At 45.0% G+C, this 18,201-nt stretch overlaps 1 protein-coding gene across 1 annotated transcript in view; it reads right to left on the bottom strand.

Moving 5' to 3' along the window:
• Nucleotides 1-431: 431 nt before the first annotated feature.
• Nucleotides 432-18,201, bottom strand: part of LOC113145478 (nuclear receptor coactivator 3) — a 48,843-nt gene continuing 31,073 nt past the window's right edge. Inside the window, exons 3-23 of the mRNA XM_026332239.1 lie at nucleotides 15,146-15,253; nucleotides 14,005-14,165; nucleotides 12,004-12,104; nucleotides 11,729-11,903; nucleotides 9,640-9,822; nucleotides 9,188-9,274; nucleotides 8,901-9,041; nucleotides 8,351-8,498; nucleotides 7,524-8,035; nucleotides 6,310-7,424; nucleotides 6,006-6,138; nucleotides 5,014-5,166; nucleotides 4,556-4,786; nucleotides 4,294-4,399; nucleotides 4,027-4,198; nucleotides 3,376-3,702; nucleotides 2,987-3,085; nucleotides 2,067-2,319; nucleotides 1,608-1,785; nucleotides 1,293-1,464; nucleotides 432-827 (exon numbers count right to left, since the gene is read on the bottom strand). Of these exons, the coding sequence (XP_026188024.1) occupies nucleotides 816-827; nucleotides 1,293-1,464; nucleotides 1,608-1,785; nucleotides 2,067-2,319; nucleotides 2,987-3,085; nucleotides 3,376-3,702; nucleotides 4,027-4,198; nucleotides 4,294-4,399; nucleotides 4,556-4,786; nucleotides 5,014-5,166; nucleotides 6,006-6,138; nucleotides 6,310-7,424; nucleotides 7,524-8,035; nucleotides 8,351-8,498; nucleotides 8,901-9,041; nucleotides 9,188-9,274; nucleotides 9,640-9,822; nucleotides 11,729-11,903; nucleotides 12,004-12,104; nucleotides 14,005-14,165; nucleotides 15,146-15,237 (4,551 nt within the window). The 5' untranslated portion in view covers nucleotides 15,238-15,253 and the 3' untranslated portion in view covers nucleotides 432-815. The remainder of the gene's footprint in view (nucleotides 828-1,292; nucleotides 1,465-1,607; nucleotides 1,786-2,066; nucleotides 2,320-2,986; nucleotides 3,086-3,375; nucleotides 3,703-4,026; nucleotides 4,199-4,293; nucleotides 4,400-4,555; nucleotides 4,787-5,013; nucleotides 5,167-6,005; nucleotides 6,139-6,309; nucleotides 7,425-7,523; nucleotides 8,036-8,350; nucleotides 8,499-8,900; nucleotides 9,042-9,187; nucleotides 9,275-9,639; nucleotides 9,823-11,728; nucleotides 11,904-12,003; nucleotides 12,105-14,004; nucleotides 14,166-15,145; nucleotides 15,254-18,201) is intronic.

Raw genomic sequence — 18,201 nt, 5'->3', positions numbered from 1 at the left:
TTCCAATCCACAGCCCCCATTTATTTGAAGAGGAAAACTTGGAGAACACACGCACAAACAGTAAATTTCTGCTGCTATGCATTAATAATTGGTTAAAGGCCTCTATATTGCCACAATCCTTTTGATGTTGGCCTTTCCTTAAAGTGCAATCAGCCAACAAGTGATTCAGTCATACTTTAGCCCAGCAGCATCCTGGAGGATGAAACATGTTACTGCTTAATGACATTCAACTGAGTGTCACAATCTGATGGCTCGTCACCTAAATCGTCTTAACATTGCAGAGATCCTCCAGGAGCAGCAGAGAGATGGCGGATAAAAAAAAAATCCCACAAAATTCAAAGACAAGAGGAATCCCATATTTTAAATCTGAACACAGCTTCATCGTACATTCGACAAAGGAGAGGGTGTCTTCACACTTTTTTTGCGATCGGCTCATTGTCCTCCTTCACAGTTTGGTCCAGCGACTGCGGTGTGTTCACTGAGGCACACACGCCACTCAAAAAGAGAGGAATATTAAACTAAGGTCTGCAAGAGGAGTCACAGAGTTGTCTGTCTTTACATGTTTACATTTCTGTGGAAATAAGTCACAGTGTTGCTGATATTCATGAACGCTGTGTGTCTTCAGGTATGCATGTGACAGTCTGTCTTCCTCATGTTTACAAGACTGCTTTCACTACTTGTGAATCCAAAGGAAGTTCACTCCCCCATTTGGTTGGAGTGCAGCACTGCATGTACACGCACTGCCATACTGCAGCCACGTCCTACAAGTATCTCTGATGGAGATCACAGTGAGACAGATGCTTCTGTCATGATGTTCAGCAGTATTTCTAGGTAAAAGTAGGAAAGAAGGAAAAAAAAGTGTAAATATCCATTAATTAAAAATTAATTATAGCTTTTTCTGTCATCAAAACAGCAACCTGTATCAGACAGGACATGTTCCTATCTTTCAATCTTATCTTCATTTGTTTGCATGTTGAAGGAGTAGTAATATAATGGAAAATTTTTTTATTTGCAACTTGAAAATGTTTGTGTTTCCTTTGTGAGCGGCAGCAGAGGGGTAGTAACCCAAAGAAGAAATTTGGTACTTAAGGACTGCCAATTTGGGTGATGCATCCAATTTGCCAAACTCAGACTCATTTTCTTCCCAATCACTAACACTGAAATTACTAAAGAAAGCAACTAAAGCGAGCAATATTCCTTACGCTGGTAATATCACTGCTGTTTTAATGCAGACCTGAATAAATGTGAATCTGTCTTTTAAGCATTCAGGCTCTTCCACTTTCTGCACAGACCTGATCAGGACCCATAGGCATGCGTCCCATCACCACTGGGTTCATTCCCATCTGTGTTCCCATCTGGCCCATGTGTCCACCTCCTCCACCGGCTGGCATGCCTCCATTCATCATCATGCCCCCGTACTGCCCTGGATTCCCCTGCTGCCCAAACTGCTGCTGAGGGTACGAACTGATGAAGAAGAACCACAGGAAGGGTTAAACTGTATTATTTTATAACATCTTCAAGAAGAAGGAAACTAAAGCCCAACTCTCTCTGTCTTTCCCCTCTCCTGACAGCTAATTGTAGTGTAGTAAATATGTCTGATGTCATACCTGTTGCGTCCCATGCCTCCCTGTGACCAGCCTTTCATATCTGCACCCTGGTACATGGGGCCCCCCTGTGGGTGTTGCTGCATCATGGGGTTTTGAGGCCCCAGGCGGCCTGGAATAATGGCATTAGGAGGACTGCTGCCTGATGGGCCGAACGAGGGGTCTCCGTGTTGTCCCATCCCTGTACAGATAAATCACCTGGTCTGAGCTGACTCTCTCTCCACAAAAATGAGATCATATATAATTGATACATAATTTGAACATCGGTAGCCTTGGAATGTGTGTGCAGAATAATATTTAGTCAGACTATAAAAACAGAGGCATGAAAGATGTGCCTAGATAACCTTCTGACAAATGATTTTTGGCAAAAACCTTTAACCTTGTAAAATGGACTCTGCAGTACATGGACGAACCACCAGGGAGCAGCAGTATTCTTTTGGGAGCACAATTCAGTAAACTCACCATAGCTTCCACCATAGCCAAACTGCTGAGGGCCCGGCTGGCCCATGTTTGGCCCTCCCATAGGGTTGTCCATGCTACCAGGAGCTGTGACGTTTGGAGGGGGACTGAATCCTCCTGCGGCAGCAGCAGCCGCCACTGCAGCCTGCTGCTGCTGCTGCTGCTGCATCAGCATCATCATGCGCTGCCGCCTCATCTGCATGGTCACCATCTCTCTGCTGCGCTGAGCCATCATCTGAGCATTGAGGAAGCCCGGCTGCACAGACCAAACACAGTAAAAAATTAATACAAAGTGACAACATTTGTATAAGATAAATAATGGACAAAACTAGAGGATTTTCTTATGAATTCAACTAAATTTAGATGTAACAATACCTTTGACCATACAAACCCTTCTGGCTGGTAGTTATACATCAACTCTGCAGTTATATGTGTTGTGTTATTAATGTGGATTTTAGAGTCTAGACAGACAAATATCTTTGTTGGAACTACAAACAGTAGATTTTTTAAATTAATGCCTTATAACATAATAGAGCATTAATAAATGATTCATTAACCAAGAATAAACCCTTAAAGAGTTAATACTTACAAATCCATTTATAAAGGCTAACTGAACTTAGAAAGTACTTCGAAAAGCTGATTTGTAAAAAAAAAAACAAGATCCTCATGGGCTTGGAAATGAGCATCAGTTTGCAGCATCCTGACACTCTAGCCGCAAATGATGTGAACTCTTATCTTACATGTGCCACAGACCACATCTTTCCTCAGAGGATAACCCTCATGACGCGTTATCTTAGTCAGATCCGAGCTAGTGCAAAACAATCTTGTCAATCAATGAATCAATGTCACATGCTATTAAAAAAACAAAGTCTGTGACAATGAGTTATGTACTCTTAAAATATCAAAGAGTTTTTGTCATCTACCTGTCCAGCCATGCCAGGCTGCATACCGGGCCTCATGCCAGGGTTGCCTCCTGGGTTCTCCATTTTCATGCCCATACCCTGCCGTGTTTGATTCATGAACTGAACAGAAAAAGAACATAAAGAAGCAACTGTTAATTTGACACTACCCACATTCTATAATATTTACAGATAAATCATTCATACACTTGAATAAAGAGCACAACCCAGCAGTCCTAAAATTAGCCTTCATGGAGGAAAATATTCAAGCAACGATAATGTTCAGTTTTTATTCTGTTATACCTTTTACCCATGCTGAATTATACTGACAGGTGTTTGTAGGACAAGATGCCCCATGCTTGTCAAGTGTTTTCATGTAAAGTGATGAATCAACGAGCTGCTTGCATTCATACCTGCTGTCCCTGCAGTCTCTGCTGCAGCTGGAGCCTCATGGGTTTGTTGGCATTCATCATCCTCGGTCTCATCATGTTGGCACGAGGGTGCCCCATGCCCCCCATTCCACCCATGCCAGGGAAACTGCCACTCTGGCCCATCTGTGAGAGCATGGGTCCAAACCCACCCTGCTGGGCCTGACCTTGCATGGGGTTCCCTCCGTAGCCAGACTGCATTGGCATGGTGGGGGGTCCGGGATAGCCCTGTCCATAGAGAGGCTTCTGGTCAAGCACCATAGACGTGTCCTGTCCTGGAAAAGGCTCCAGCTGTTGCTCTGCCCCCTGGCTCTGAAACAGGCAAGACAAGAGGACAAAAAGAGAAACCTGTCACACTCCTTCTAATTGATTAATTTCTGTTCTGTTGGCTCTGTGATTGTCTTTTTCCATGCAGCACAGACAGATCCCATCTCTCTCCCCTCATTGAAAGAACAGTCTGAACATGGTGTGTCATGACTGAAATATCTAATGTAAAGATGACATAATTCTCACTCATTAGTCATCACATGCAGAATGATCCTTTCTCCTTTTACATTACTTCTATAGGGATGCAGAGGAGCACAGAGGTGAGTGTGCTGTTTATCCATGTTTTTTTGTCTTGTCCTGTGACCTTACCTGGCTGACAAGGTCTGGGATTCCCAGAGCACGGTCTATCTCTTCCAGAGCGATTCCATCTGTATTATTCAGCAGCGAGTCCAGCTGGTCTAGGAGTGCCCGCTCATCACTCTGACCCTCACTGGTGGTGGGAGGCACCAGAAGATCATCCAAGGTGTTACCAAACTGCCGTCTACAACACCAACAAAGGCACATGCCATGAACTGCCTCCTCAGTTCATTTCAGATAATGGGAAATGAAGAGATACGAGAATGGATGTTCACTGACCTGTTACCCTCCATGCCCATCATAGTGTCTGGCCAGGAGGGGGACTGGTTGGGCTGGCCCTGCTGGTTGAAGGGGCTCATACCCATGCCCATGTCAGCAGAGCCTCCTAATCCGCAAAGAAACAAATAATGTTTCTATCATGTTGTCGGCTCTGATGTTTTCCTATAGTTTCACACTTCTACCTTCTTTTAGTTATACATTGTGACACAGTTGCATGATGATTTTCAACAACAGTGTCTAGAAAATCATATGACGAACATACCCATGTCCATTAGTTGTTGCTGCAGCATAGACCTGGTGCCTGGTACACTGTTGGAGCGGCTGACCATGGGTCCTGACATCATGCCTTTGCCACTGCTGTACTCCATGCCTGGGCGCATCATAGACGGGTGTCCTGCTGACCCCACAGGGCTAGCACTGGAGCGGGGCATGTTCCAGTCACCTGACCCCCCCATAGGAGACCTCTGAGGAACCATGCCCCTATTCATTGGTCCTGGTAATGAATAAACACCAGATACACATTTATCATTACTAACACTTAAAGGAGAGCAGTTTTGGTCCTCAACATTTACACTTTCTTAAGTCTAGGTAATAGGTTACAACAAATCATAATATAGTACAGCACTAAACTGTGCAACACATACTCTATTAGTAGTGATGTGAGGGAGGGACGTGGAGAAAATGTGCTGAAAGTAAATGTTAGGCTAATTGGACACGCACCCATGTTTCCCGGGTAGCTGTCTGGGCTGCAAATCATGTCCTCCTGCTTGACAAGCATGGGGCGTCTACCTGTTCCTCCAGGACCACTAGGAGGCTTCCCTTCCATGGACATAGCCCTCTGGAAAGCCCCCCGTGGTCCCATTCCTGGACTCCCTGTAAACAAAAATATAAAGTCATTTTTTTATTATAGAGTAAGAACACGGACAGAACAATGTCTGTGGTTTATCGAATAAAAAGTGATAAGGAAAAAAAAGCGATACCTACTATACTGGTATCTATAAGATAATAGTTTCCATTTTTAGATCTTTCCTGAATTATTCTTATTTATTATATTAAGATGACTGTCACAATAACCAGCAACAAAAAACGAATGCCACTTTTTTTAAAGTACTTCACTGTACATTTTTCCACAAAGTCCCTTTTAAACACTATGCTAATGAACCTGTTCACATGGTCAGCCTCACCAGTGTGATCATCCTTGATTTAGACGGTGAGGAGATAAATGCATTTTTAAAAACTATTTAATAAAGCTACAATATAGAAAATGCATCTGCATAGAAATCTTTAATTTTCTAAATGTAATTCATTTCAAAGTGAGTGTGACTATAAGCAGCACTGAAATGTTTTCATCCTGCAACTGCAGACACAAGTGGCCACAGCAGTGTTTGCAATTGACAGCGAGCTTATTTATTGTTAAAAGCTCTTTTCAATCTAAATGTGGATTTTTCACCACTCATTTGCAAGAGGAGCAGTTTATAACTTTGGAACAGATTTCATTACAGCTCCGAACAACGCACAGCAAAGGAGAGAGTGTCAGGAAAAAAATGATGCTTGTGTTTATGGCATCAAGTCCAAAAATGAAGCTGTATGAGTAAAACAACTCTTCCAGATGTTGTTTCACTGATATTTCATATTGATGTCCTCACATGTGATGCCTGCCAGCCTTCCTGCAAGCATCACATCTTATAGTCTTTGGTCTTTGAACCACTTACCCTGCAGGCTGTCATCAAGACAACCCTGAGGTTTGTTTCCTGTGTCGTTAGCCCCGCCTCCTCCAGCCTGATCTGGATAAAAGTCTGAGCTCGAACCCCTCAGATCTCCTAGTATAGACTCCAGATTGTGTAGCTGAACATTAAAATAAATGAGTTGTTATCAGGATTCCTATACATCACACCAACTAGGCAGTTTAGTTCTGTTTGTATTAGCATGTCTAAATATATTCTGTATGATCATATGTCAATAAGAACATTATATTTGCAATTATTTAATTATTGTTTAACCAAGAGCCAGTCTTACATCATCAGGTGGTTCTGTTTTGATCTTGCTCTCATGATGTTCAGGTGTAGGACCTGGCCCAGATCCGGTGCCATTTCGTGGAGGACCACCAGCCACCCCCGGAGGTACCTTCCCCTCTAGATCTTCGAGTTTAGGCTTGACATCCACTGGCTCTTTGGAATCATCCTTGTTGAGGAGATAATGGAGGAGGGCGTGGGTTTTCTCCTTTTTGGGGCTATGCTGCTCCTGCTTGGGTTCTGTGATCATCCCAGACCCAGTCCCAGCCCCTGAGCCTCCAGTCCCACCTTCACTGCTGTCCTGGCCTCCAAGTGTCACCTTTCCTGTAGCTTCAGCTGTGATTTTAGCTACTTCATCTGGAGTGTTGCCATTTTGAAGAAGCTTGTGGAGGATCTTGTGCTTCTCTTGCAGGGAGCCTGTGTAGTGGGCTGATGATATAGATGTTGACACTCCCCCTGGTCCAGTTGCTTGGCCTGGATTGCCATTGGCTGAAGAAGAGGAAGAGACCCCAGTGGATGAGGGACTAGTCATGCCTGCAGCAGGGTCTTTACTGTCGGGGCCTGCAGAAGTGCTGCTACTGTTTGGTGGTGGTGGTGGCACAGGGGGCCCGCTACCACCCAGTCCCAGCTCTTCAGTTGGGGAAGTCAGCAACTGCAGCAGCTTCTTATGGCCCTTACTCTCTGGCACCCTTCGAGAGGGTTCAGAGGTAACCCCCCCTGCTTCGTTACTTCCCTCTCCAGACTCTTTAGTGGCTGTAGCTGCCTGGCTGTCTGGTCTGTCTCCAGAACTCTCAGCCTGGGGATGTTGATGATGGTGGTGATGGTGCATGGGGTGGTGATGGTCTCCGGGCCCAGCCCCTAAACCTCCTGCTGGGCTTTTGGAGCCATCTTGTACTGCTTTGGCTGGCTGACTGGGCTGAGAGGAAGAGGAGGAAGAGTGGATGCTGGGAGAACTTTCTGGTTTGTGGGCTTGTGAGGGGGACGTTAGGGTGGACGGGAGGGAGCTCCCTACTCCTTCACTGATGGCTTGTAGGGCATTTAGGGAACTGCTGGAGAAGGAGGACGTGCTGCCCCCACTTCCTCCACCACTGGCCAGGCCACTCAGAGGAGAGTGCATACCTGGAACATAATAAAACCATACAATCAAAATAATCCAATCAAAGTCAGTAATTTTATATATGACACTGATACTAAATTTCTGGACACTGACTGACATACCTCCAGGTGAGAACTGGTTAGCACACATTTTTGGGCTCCCGCGGTTGCGGGGCGACATCAGGAGTCCCTGCTGGGGGCCACTCATCCTGGGGCTTCCCGAAGGACTGTTCATGCCACTGAGCCCAAACCCACCACTGCTCTGAAATGGAGGCTGTTGTGGGTGCTGCTGCATGCCTTGGCCTGGGTGATTCATGGGACCCATCTGATTCATGTGTCCCACCTGATTCATCTGCCCCATCGGATTAATTTGCATCATGCGGCTGCCCATGCCTCCACCTCCGTTTCCTCCTCCACCACTTCCTCCGTACATAGAGCCGCCCCCCATTGGGCCCATGTGACCCATGTGACCCTGCTCATTCATTCCAAAGCCCCTGTTCATGTTACCCATGCCCATCCCACCACTGGCGTTCATGTTCATTTGGGTATTGGGGTTAGGACCTCCCATGCCCTGTTGCCTCATAGCGTTCGGCATCATGTTTCCACCCTGAGCTGAGCGGTAACCATTTGGTTCTCTATAGGGAATGGAGGGAAAATGAACACAGAGGGAGAAAAATGCAAAAACCTTAAAAACACTGTATCCCCGCAACCACTCTCAAGCTGTAGAGGCTCAATATAAATGCAACTGAAATGCCAGTTTTTGTGTGGAGTCTTCTCACTGTTCACAGCATGTCTGTGTATAAAAGCTACTTTAGCTGCTACTTCAGCCATTTGTGTGGCATGAATGCCTTAGCTCCCTCGCATAGATGTGTTGGAAGTGCTTTTTTTGTCAGTACAGTAAATGTCACATCCTGTCTGAATGGAGTATGAGTATTTTCAGTTTTTCTGACCTCTGCAGAAGGTGAGTAGAGATGAAGCCTTGTGGCTCGTTGCTCATGGGGTGACGGTACAGTTTGCTCTTGGTCTGGGCTGTGACTGGAGTGCCGTCAGACAGAGAGAAGCGGTACAGGGGTGTCTCAGCATGACCCTGCAGAAAGGCTGCACAGGCAGATAAAAACACAGATTAACACCACGACACACATAATAACAAAGGTCATCAATCACTGCCAAAAGTCTGCAATTACAAGGAGCATCAACGCTAAAGTGCTCTCATTCATGAGATCAGTTAAGATACGGTAATGCACAAGGTGTGTATCTATATATCTATACCAATATCTATCATTTACATCATAGAAAATCATTTCAGTCAAAGAATAAACTGTTCATAGCTACAACTATAATAGTGTAAGATGTAAGACTGAATACACAACAGAGTGGCATGCTGATGTCTTTGCCTCCAGCCCTTTCACTGATGATTTAACAGTGATTAACAAGGTGAATTCACTAAGTCTGAAGTACTTCAGTGGATTCTGGGTACCTGTGTGCTTGCACATGACTCACCCTCATGGTAGTGCCGTTTGTGTGACCATGGCTGTCCGTCACTGTGCTGCAGGAACATCTGAATGCAACGCCTCAACAAATCCTCCCAGCCAGGCCGCATCGATGCTCGCAGAGAATTCTGGTCAATCTGGATCAGTTTACCTGCCAGGGAGGACAGAGGGGAAACAAGTGGAGGGAAGAGAATAGGGAGACCCAAGAGGAATGAGTCAAAGTTGTTTGTGGATAAAGAAATAATGTTATGACCTGTGAGGTCTATTAGTTAATATTCAGTGTATGCAGCGTCTCACCTGAGAGCTCATGTCGAGTGTTGAAACTCTCCGTCCTCTCCATGGCTGTCACCCGACGGGCCACACAAATCATACATGACTGAAGGTCTGCAGGTGAGAGGAAGGGATTGTCAGTGATGTTTCACGATCACTGCATGTACTTAAGGACAGAAAAAACTACCTCGTCAAGACTTCCTTATGTGTTATTCTTAATTTTAAAAAATCCCTAACACTATAAATATGCTATTGTTTTTCAGTTCAAAAGTTTGACCACTGGAGGTTTCACCACACTTAAGCGTCACACTGTATCATGACTGATCTCCAAATTAGTCATGTCACAAAATCCTGCTCAGACATACACATCTTAAACATAGAGTAAAGCACCAATAAATAAAACACACTTTTGAGTGGAGCGGGACACAGAAAACACAGAAAATAATAGTGTGTAAATTTGCGTGGCTATGCCAGCGTACCTTCTCCCTCCTCGATCATGGCCTTTGGCTGTGTAAGAGCAAAACACTGCATGGTCTCGTAGCGTGGCCCTCCGGGGCCCTCCTCCATGGGGCCATGGGTGTGACCAAACTTGACCAGCATCCGGCAATTAAAGGTGTGACTCTTCTGTCGGGCTGCTTCACTTCCCCACGACACTCCATTTACTACAAGTCCAAACACATACAATAGGACATGTGCTGACAGAAACTTACACTTGTCACTATAATGGAATAAACATGAATCTCCTGGGACTGAAAAACCACATGCAGCTATGAACTGCAAATATCACAGGCAGCTCACACTCTATCCATTTGCGGATCCACACATATGCACAAGACACAACAACAATAAATAAAACAAACAAACTACAAGGCAACGCGTATTTTCCCTCTTAAATTAGGAAGCAGAAGCCTCTCCTGCTGTTCGGGTCTCTAGCTAAATGGACCATGGGATTAATGTAGCCGAGGTGTCGATTTCCAATATCTTTCCCTCTCAGTCTGCTCTGCAGCGGGCAGAGGCCAGAGACACTCAGCCATCTATCCTCATTTAGACCCTGACTCTTCATCATGACACAGACACACACACATTCAGAAGGGGTCACCTTCACAAGGGAGAGACAGGAAGAGAAAGAAGGGAAGAAAACTATAGAGACACAGCCAACTGTTCTCCAAGGTCTGTGTGAAGCATTATCTGGTGCCTTGAGTTGGCCACAGGTTTCTGTCTGCCAGGTGCAGAGAGGATACCAGAGAGGACCCGGGAGAGCAGGACATGTCAGAGGGGTAAGATAGCAATGGTTTGGTGGGAGGAATTCATTGTGAGAAGTGATTTAACAAGACCTTGGGTTTCACTCCTCAACAAAGAAAATGTAGCACAGTTACTGGGGCCAACATTTCCCCTCAGACACAATTAGGCAACAGCAAAGCAAGACAGAGAGGTAAAACACACACACACACACAAAAGATCACTCCATGTTTTGTGCATGAGTGTGTGTCTATTTTGTAACTGTATGTGTGTGTCTAGGGTGCTTGTGTGTGTGTCTGTGTATTGTATATACTGTAGCTGGCGTGGTCAGCGGTCATCCCACAGGAATGTGCAGAGAGAGCGTATTTCATTCATGGGTCCACAAGATAATGAAGGGGCAGAGCAGCAGAGCGAGACACATTTGAGGGGGGGAGAGGCAGAGAGAAGCAGGCTGAGAAACAGACAACCACAAAATTCATCTTAGTAGGCAGCCATATTAAGTATGAATGAGGCTGAGAAAGAGTGAGTTGAGGGAGCACAAGGGACGTTTAGAGGGAAAGTAGATAAAGATTCTTAAAAGTTATAAGAGATAAAGGGAGTGGATGAATAAAGGAGTGCACGGGAAGGAGGGAAGAGAAGGAATAAGTGAGAGAATGTGTCAATGACATGTCGCAGCCGCCACTGCTTAGAAACATTACTGCTGAGTTAATCGAGTAGCAGGTTCAGTCAAGCACACATATCCATAATTAATCAGCTTTATAAACAGTGCTCTGTGCACATGCTATACAGCTACACACACAAACACACACACCTTCAAAAAATGCAATCCCATTCATGTCATAGAGATGTAAATATGCACAGTTAGACGTGTGCACATGCAAACACACAGTGAATTAAGTAGAGAAAAGTGTGGAGGTGCATTATTCAGCAGTAAGTAGTTTCCAGATGGCTGCTATGGGATCTGAATAGAGCTCCGGCCTGTTTTACACTGTCTGGACCAGTGAGTGTGACTGACAGCTGCGCTACGCTTTGCCTGCTTAGCACCAAGTGGGTGGGTACCTTTGTGCATGTGTGTTTTGTCAGGTGTGTGTGTCATGCACATGAACAAGCATCCCAGGAGCTCCTTGTTATAATGAGAGCAGGCATTAAGATCGAAGGAGCATGAATAAATAACTGACTGACTGAGTTTACGCTGACGTGCATGCAAAGTTTGTTTTATACCTCGGCCCTGTGGAAGATGTCACTCAGGGTTTTTACTTCTGAGCAGCCATGCAGCTTCCCTGAGTGTGTTTATATATGTGTGTGTAGGTGAGAGTAAAGGTTTCTCACTGTTGGTCTTGGGCAGGTTCTTGTGGAACTCCTCCCTGTCGTCCTCATGGAGAATGTTATACACGCTGGTGCTGATGAGCTCTTCCTGTTTGTACTGCAGGTACTGCGTCACGTTGTCTGACACAAACACAATGCTGCCTTCCCGGTTCACCACAAAGAGGAAGCCATCCAGAGCCTGAGAGGTGCACAGCAACATAGAGTCACCACCTGCCAGCTTGCTGCTCAAACATTGAAAAATATAATTTCATTGACCTGAGGAAGAGAGCTGGACTCACCTGCAGCAGGAGCGGTCCCAGGTGGTCCTTGTCAATGACCCCCTGACCTGTTGAGGACACGTCTGACTTCTGAACGTCATCATCGTTGGATGAAGCTTTTCCTATAGCAGGAGAAACAGAGACAAACAAAGAATATGCATTATAAAAAAACAGCCACTTCAAGTGTAGTTGCCTACAAAGAATTAAAAAAAGAGCAAAGGAGAAATACAAGGTGAGAACAACGATACCTGAAACTAGAGGAAACAGCCTGTCATTCACTATTCTAGCTGCACCAGCAGGGGGCAGTGTTTCTCAAGCTTCACTTTAGTTTTTTTGAATTTAAAACTACAGGTGAGGAGGGAGACAGACAGAGGAAGGTTTCTCTGAGGAGCCCGTCAGGAGGAGTAGAGGGCTGGGTGCATATGGAGCAGGTAGCAGGCGTCCTCATGCTTTATATTCAGTGTCAGACTCTGAGGGACTGTCTGGTAGGCTGGAGCTGAGAGAGAGAGAGAGAGAGCGAGAGCAGAGCTGGAGAGACTCAGGAAGCTGTAATAGTGCAGGGGCTGGAGCTGAGGCACCTGAATTAATGGAAGGGTTGAGGCTGAGAGGGGGAAAGAAAGACACATAGAGAGAGACAGGAAGGACCACAAGCCATGTGGATGGAGATGATCATAGAAAAAAACAAAAACAACGGATGGCATTTGGGTTGTTGTAATAATGCAGGGCTCATTGTGAGAATGAGGCGGGGGCTGCCTGGCTACAGGAATCATTCTATCTGATTAGCTCCCAGGGGGCTGAGATACCCACACAAAGAAAACAGTGCTGGTTCTAGCCAAGCACTCTGAAGTTAGAAGTAGGTAGAGAAGGACTGAAAGAAAGAACAAGAGGAAATAGAATGAGACATAAACAGATTGTGAGATAGACAGAACGAGGCTGCATTCCATCAGTTCCCTCAATATCTTAAGATGCTGGGAGCAAACCTTAAGATACTGCAACTCGTGCTGCAATACAGGTGAGATGAGAGGAAAAAAGCAGGGAAGCAGAAGAGGAGGAGATGTTAAATCTAAAGGATGATGAAAAGAGGAATGATTGATGGGGAAAGGAGCAAAATGAAGACTAGTAGAAAGAGCAAGTGAAAGTGAGAAGAGGAGAAGAGGAAAAGGTAGAAAAGCGAGAGACGAGTCTAAAAGCCTGTGTCATTTCTGTCTTCACTTCCTGTAACTATGGCAACCTGTCAGCAGCCAGTCAGGGCCAGCTGTAGCCTCTTCCCCTTCCTGTCGAAGTGGCAGACGCTGACTGAGGCGAGCAGAGACACAAGAACAAAATTCACCACCAACTCTCCTCTTGAGTTCCAGGAATTCACCTTGAGTGGAAAGGCTTAAACTGACACAGGTCTGACTGGAAGTTAAAAATGTCTATTCTACACTGACGGTGTATCTGAAAAACAAGCATCTGAGCCTACGGCTTTTTAAATTGTTTACTGCAGAAGTGACCGCTGCATAACAGAGACAACTATGACAACGGCAGCTGTAACAGAACTAATAATTTGGCAGTTCGGCAGAATGGATGGGCATGTGATTACCTGCAAACATCCAATTAAACAGCCCCTGGTGAGGCCAGCACACAGCTGTGCATGCCCATAATGCACTCACTCACACACACACACACACACACACACACACACACACACACACACACACACACACACACGACAGGTTAACAAAGCATTGGCAATGTTTCCTCCCAAACATAAACAGTTGAAGCTGTGAAATTTGTGGGAGTTGAATGACTGATTCGTCCTTGCACCTGGGCTCTGAGAAGGCGTATGTGTTTGTGTGAGTGTGTGTGTGTGGTTGTGTGTCTGTGTCTCCTAACCCTCAGTCGTCTTATCGTTCTCTCTCCTCAACACCTTGCTCAACATTTCCTACAGACACATCTCAATAGCCCATAACACTTGCAGTGCACCTGTCCGGCTCCAGACTTTGGTAGCCTTCAAGATTTCAGACAACTGTGTCCACTCACCCTGCTCTTTGATCTGGCGGATCTGGCGCACTGTCTCTTTGAGGATGGCACATTTGTCTGGTTTGACGTTGAAGCTATCGATGTCGCTGAGGTTGGCAGATATCAGCTCTGCCAGCTCCTCTATGTATTTGCTCTCCTGCTCCCGTCGCTTCCTTTCACACCTGTAAGGAGCAACGTGCAAAGTATTTGTTTGCAACAACATGACAACTGATTGTTTTTTGGGAACATTTACTTTTAAGCTCTTGACCACCACCATATTACAGCATGCCTATATTTTTGTGATTTGCTGATGGAATAGCTTTGTGAAATACATGTATTTGCTCCATTGCTGAGAAATCTATGAGAAGATTGATAGCTCTCTCTTCAATCTGTGCCCTTAATATGAGGCTACAGCCAGGAGATGATTAGATTAGCCAAATTTAATGACTGAAAGCGGGAGGAAGCAACCAGCATGTGCAGTTGTGGTTTTTGCCAGTGGTTATGTGTAGTAGTTGCAGCGTCTTGGTCATGTCTCTCATGTCCGCCTGGCACACTGATGGTGACAAAACCTCTGGAAGTCACTTGTCAGTTTTCCACTCTTGTTTTTGTACATGACATAATGTGTTAATTAGTGAGGGATTTAGTGAAGAGGGGCTGTTTTCAATCTTTATGCTAAACTAAGCTAAGGAGCTGTAGCTTTATATTAGTGCGCAGACACTGAGAGTGATGCAAATTTTCATCCAATTCTTTGTATGAAAGTGACTGTGGTTGTATTTTTTAATTATTGTCCGTACTGTCAGTCGTCTTTTGCTCAAGCTCACATTCCTGACCTGACAAAGACCTGTTTGGAATCAAAATGTTGTCTTATGAGTTATATTTGTATGTCATACCTTATTGGGGGGATTAGAGTTCAAAATAAGAGACCTTTAGCAGGTTAATTAAGTTAAAAAAAGAAAGAAAAAAAGACTGTTTTTATAATCATAAAAGTGAGTGTAAAAGTTTGGGGTTTTTTATGTACAAAATTATCTTATATTTTTTCACACAGTCTGGTTCTTACTCATCAAAGCATAGGCCTACGTCATGGCCTGGACTACAGAAACCAGTGACCTAGTAGCCCACTTTCCTGCATTTCCCCTCTCTTGTGCGGATCAGACACACTCACCCTAGACCAGGCGTGTCACAAGTAGAGAGCTTGCGTTTCCGATTTTCTGAGCTCAGAGGCTCCATGGAGTTCTCCCCCAGTCCACTCATCATGTACACATATCAGCACCTGAGAGGAAGGAGCAGACACCAAAACACCCATAAGAAAGGCTTTGATACATGCAGATAATATGAAGTTTGTGAAGGGAAGAAGACATTGGAGTTGTCATTTTGAACTCAAAATAAGCAATATGAAGGCAGGCTGTAAAGTGGGCACAGTGTAAAATAGTACACAGCAGGGTAAAATATGCTTATACCATGCAAATCGTATTCTACTGGCAGAGACTGACAAACATAAATATGTCTCGTCTGCCTCCTCCTCCTCCTCTTATTCCTCTTTGGAGAAAATGAGCGTAAGCATGCGAGGTTGTGTTTATTTGTGTGTGTGGGCCTGTGCATGTATGAGTCCATCAGCTCATATGGTACATCCACACACACACACACACACGCGCGCAGGATTAGTAGTGTCTCTCCTCATAAGCCACGCTGCACAACTAACCCCGTTAGACAGCCGTCTGTCTCCCATAATGCATTGCATTTTGTCTCCAGGAAGTGAGTTGATAAAGGTTGTGGGGAAGCGAGGCAGATGGGACGAAACAAGGCAATGAGGAGGAGGAAGCAGAAGAGGAGGAGGAAAAGAAGGGAAGAGAAGGAAAGAGCGGAAGAAATACAGGAGGGAGGGAGAAGCCGGTGCTGTGAAGTAAGCTCTGATTGGTCACTTTCTTTGCCACAGTGACAGCAGCTGACACTGGGGAAAGGTAGGAGGGAGGGAGGAGGAGAGGAAAGTAAATGAAGGGGAGAGAGAGCACAAATATAGTAGGATATAAAGAGAAAATGCAGAGGAAGAAAAAATATAGAGGGGGGAATCAGAGCGAAAAGAGGTGGAGGCAGTGGGAGAGACTGAGCTGAGAGAAAGCGAGATAAAGGCATGTCAAGGAAAGACAAGAGGGAAGGGGAACAGGTGAGAGGAGGAGGAATTAGAGGAGGAGATGTAACATTCAGACTGTCTGGTGTGTGTTTTGAATGCATGTGTGGCGCACAGAGTGGGCTGAAAGCCTCCAGTACCCCTCTTAACCTTCACAGCCAGAGCAGCTTTTTCATTCCATTGATTACATGGTTATCCTCTGACCAGAGCACTGCCTCTCCTGCATAGCAAATCAGGTCAACGGCAGGGGAGAGATGCCGGCTTGGTGTTTAATCATCATGCACCATCATCTCAGGATCCTTCTTGTGGGATCAGAGTAGTCCATGGAAATGTCTGATTGTAGCCGTTTTTTTCTTTTCTAGAATAGACCATGGCTTGCAACAAGATCATATCTGGCTAAAACAAGCGGTAAACACATCTTCTTACTGAGACCGAATCAATATGAGGACTGCTTTCATGTATGTCTTTTAGACCAGGTGAAACACAAGTGTATTCCCTTGCAACACAACAATGGGGAATACTCATGAATCATCTTCCACAAGCAAGAGATGCTCTGAAGATGTGCCGATCCTCTTGCTCAATCCCTCCTGCTTTGAGTTTCTTTCAAATTTCTCTTTAATCCCTCCCTTGAGTCCCTCCCATCTGACTGTCTGTCTGACTGTCTTGTTGCCTTTGTCTGATCGCCTACTTGTGTCTCTTCTACTCGCCTATCCTCCTGTCTGCCTTCCTGCATGCCCGTCTACCTACCCCCTCCACCCCTCCTCCCTCCATGTGCTGCTCATCTTTAGACAAACCCTTGCTTGCTGTTATCTGATGAAACCTACCACAAGGGAAACCAGGAGCAGAAGAAACATCAGACAGGGCGAGGTAAAAAGTCAGAGTTGAAGAGCCAAAGTAAAGTGTTTGAGTGAAACTCTTTGGTCCTTTGCTGATCAAGCCCCCAGCCTGCCTGCCTATTGATGGAGTTCTCAAAGGGGGAGTTGCTCTAATTGCGAAGTGAATGAGGTGGCCCCAGAGAATGGTTGATTAGGAGGCTGCTGAATGCCCGAGGGAAATGGGTCACCTCCAGCCTGGTGCTGGCCGCCCACTTTTCCAGTGCAGGGAGAAAGTCAATTACACGCCACAGGCAGTGGGGCCTGGTGGCAGACAGACAGTGGGGAAGTGGAGAGTACAATACAGCAGCAGGGGGCAGCGAGAGTGAGACGTGTAAAGAGGGAAATGGGAGAGGGTGATGGCACTATGGAGGGCAACAAGATGGGCATAGAGATGAGAGAGAGGCTACAATGCAAAAGATGTGAGAGGCTGAGTGGAGACAGAAAAATACTGTAGTTTTGCTGCACCTGGACTGATGCACATTTTGAAATGGAGCTTAAGAAAACTGTAAATTCAAAATAAACATTGGATGAGGTGTAGAGTTGGTGTGTGAATGATGAGCTTTACATGATGATGAATTGAAAAATACTGGTAGAAGAACACAATGTGAATAAAGAAGGAAAATTACTTCATTAAAAAAAACAAATACAGATTCTTTGTATATATAGATATCAATTTATATATGAAATTGAATATTTACAGCAGATGTTGATCGTTAACGCTAGACCTGGAGAAAAACAACCAAGCTTCTGCTGAAAAACTATGGATTTTGTTTTTATTGATAAGTGTCAACACCTTTTTGTGATTTTTTTTTTTTTTTTTTCAAATTTCCTGTGCCTCTGCTCAGGATTTTAATGTGCAAATTGAAAATGCACATAAACAGAAAAACCAGGTGGATGGAAACTCGCCTTAAGATCCTGTCTGTCTGAGTGTGGCTGTGTGGAAACAACTATAAACACTTTTGTCAGTTTTTGGATGACACCTTGAAAAAACAATTTCTGTTCTAGCATATCCCGGCTCTTACTGCTGTTCTTTCCCTCTTTTTAATATTACAATATCATCCCTGACCCAACAATGTGACTATAGTTTGACAGGAACAAACATATTCCTCAGGCTACACATCTTTGAATGAGCCCCTGTTGGCTGCATGTTCAGCCAGAGAAACAAATAAGAGTTGGACAAAGAATTTAGCTCCTAGCTGAATTCGCCGTCATGAGCCT

The sequence above is a fragment of the Mastacembelus armatus genome, chromosome 7 (assembly GCF_900324485.2).
Source record: "Mastacembelus armatus chromosome 7, fMasArm1.2, whole genome shotgun sequence".
Lineage (NCBI taxonomy): Eukaryota > Metazoa > Chordata > Actinopteri > Synbranchiformes > Mastacembelidae > Mastacembelus > Mastacembelus armatus.
This window is presented reverse-complemented; position numbering and strand designations above follow the sequence as displayed.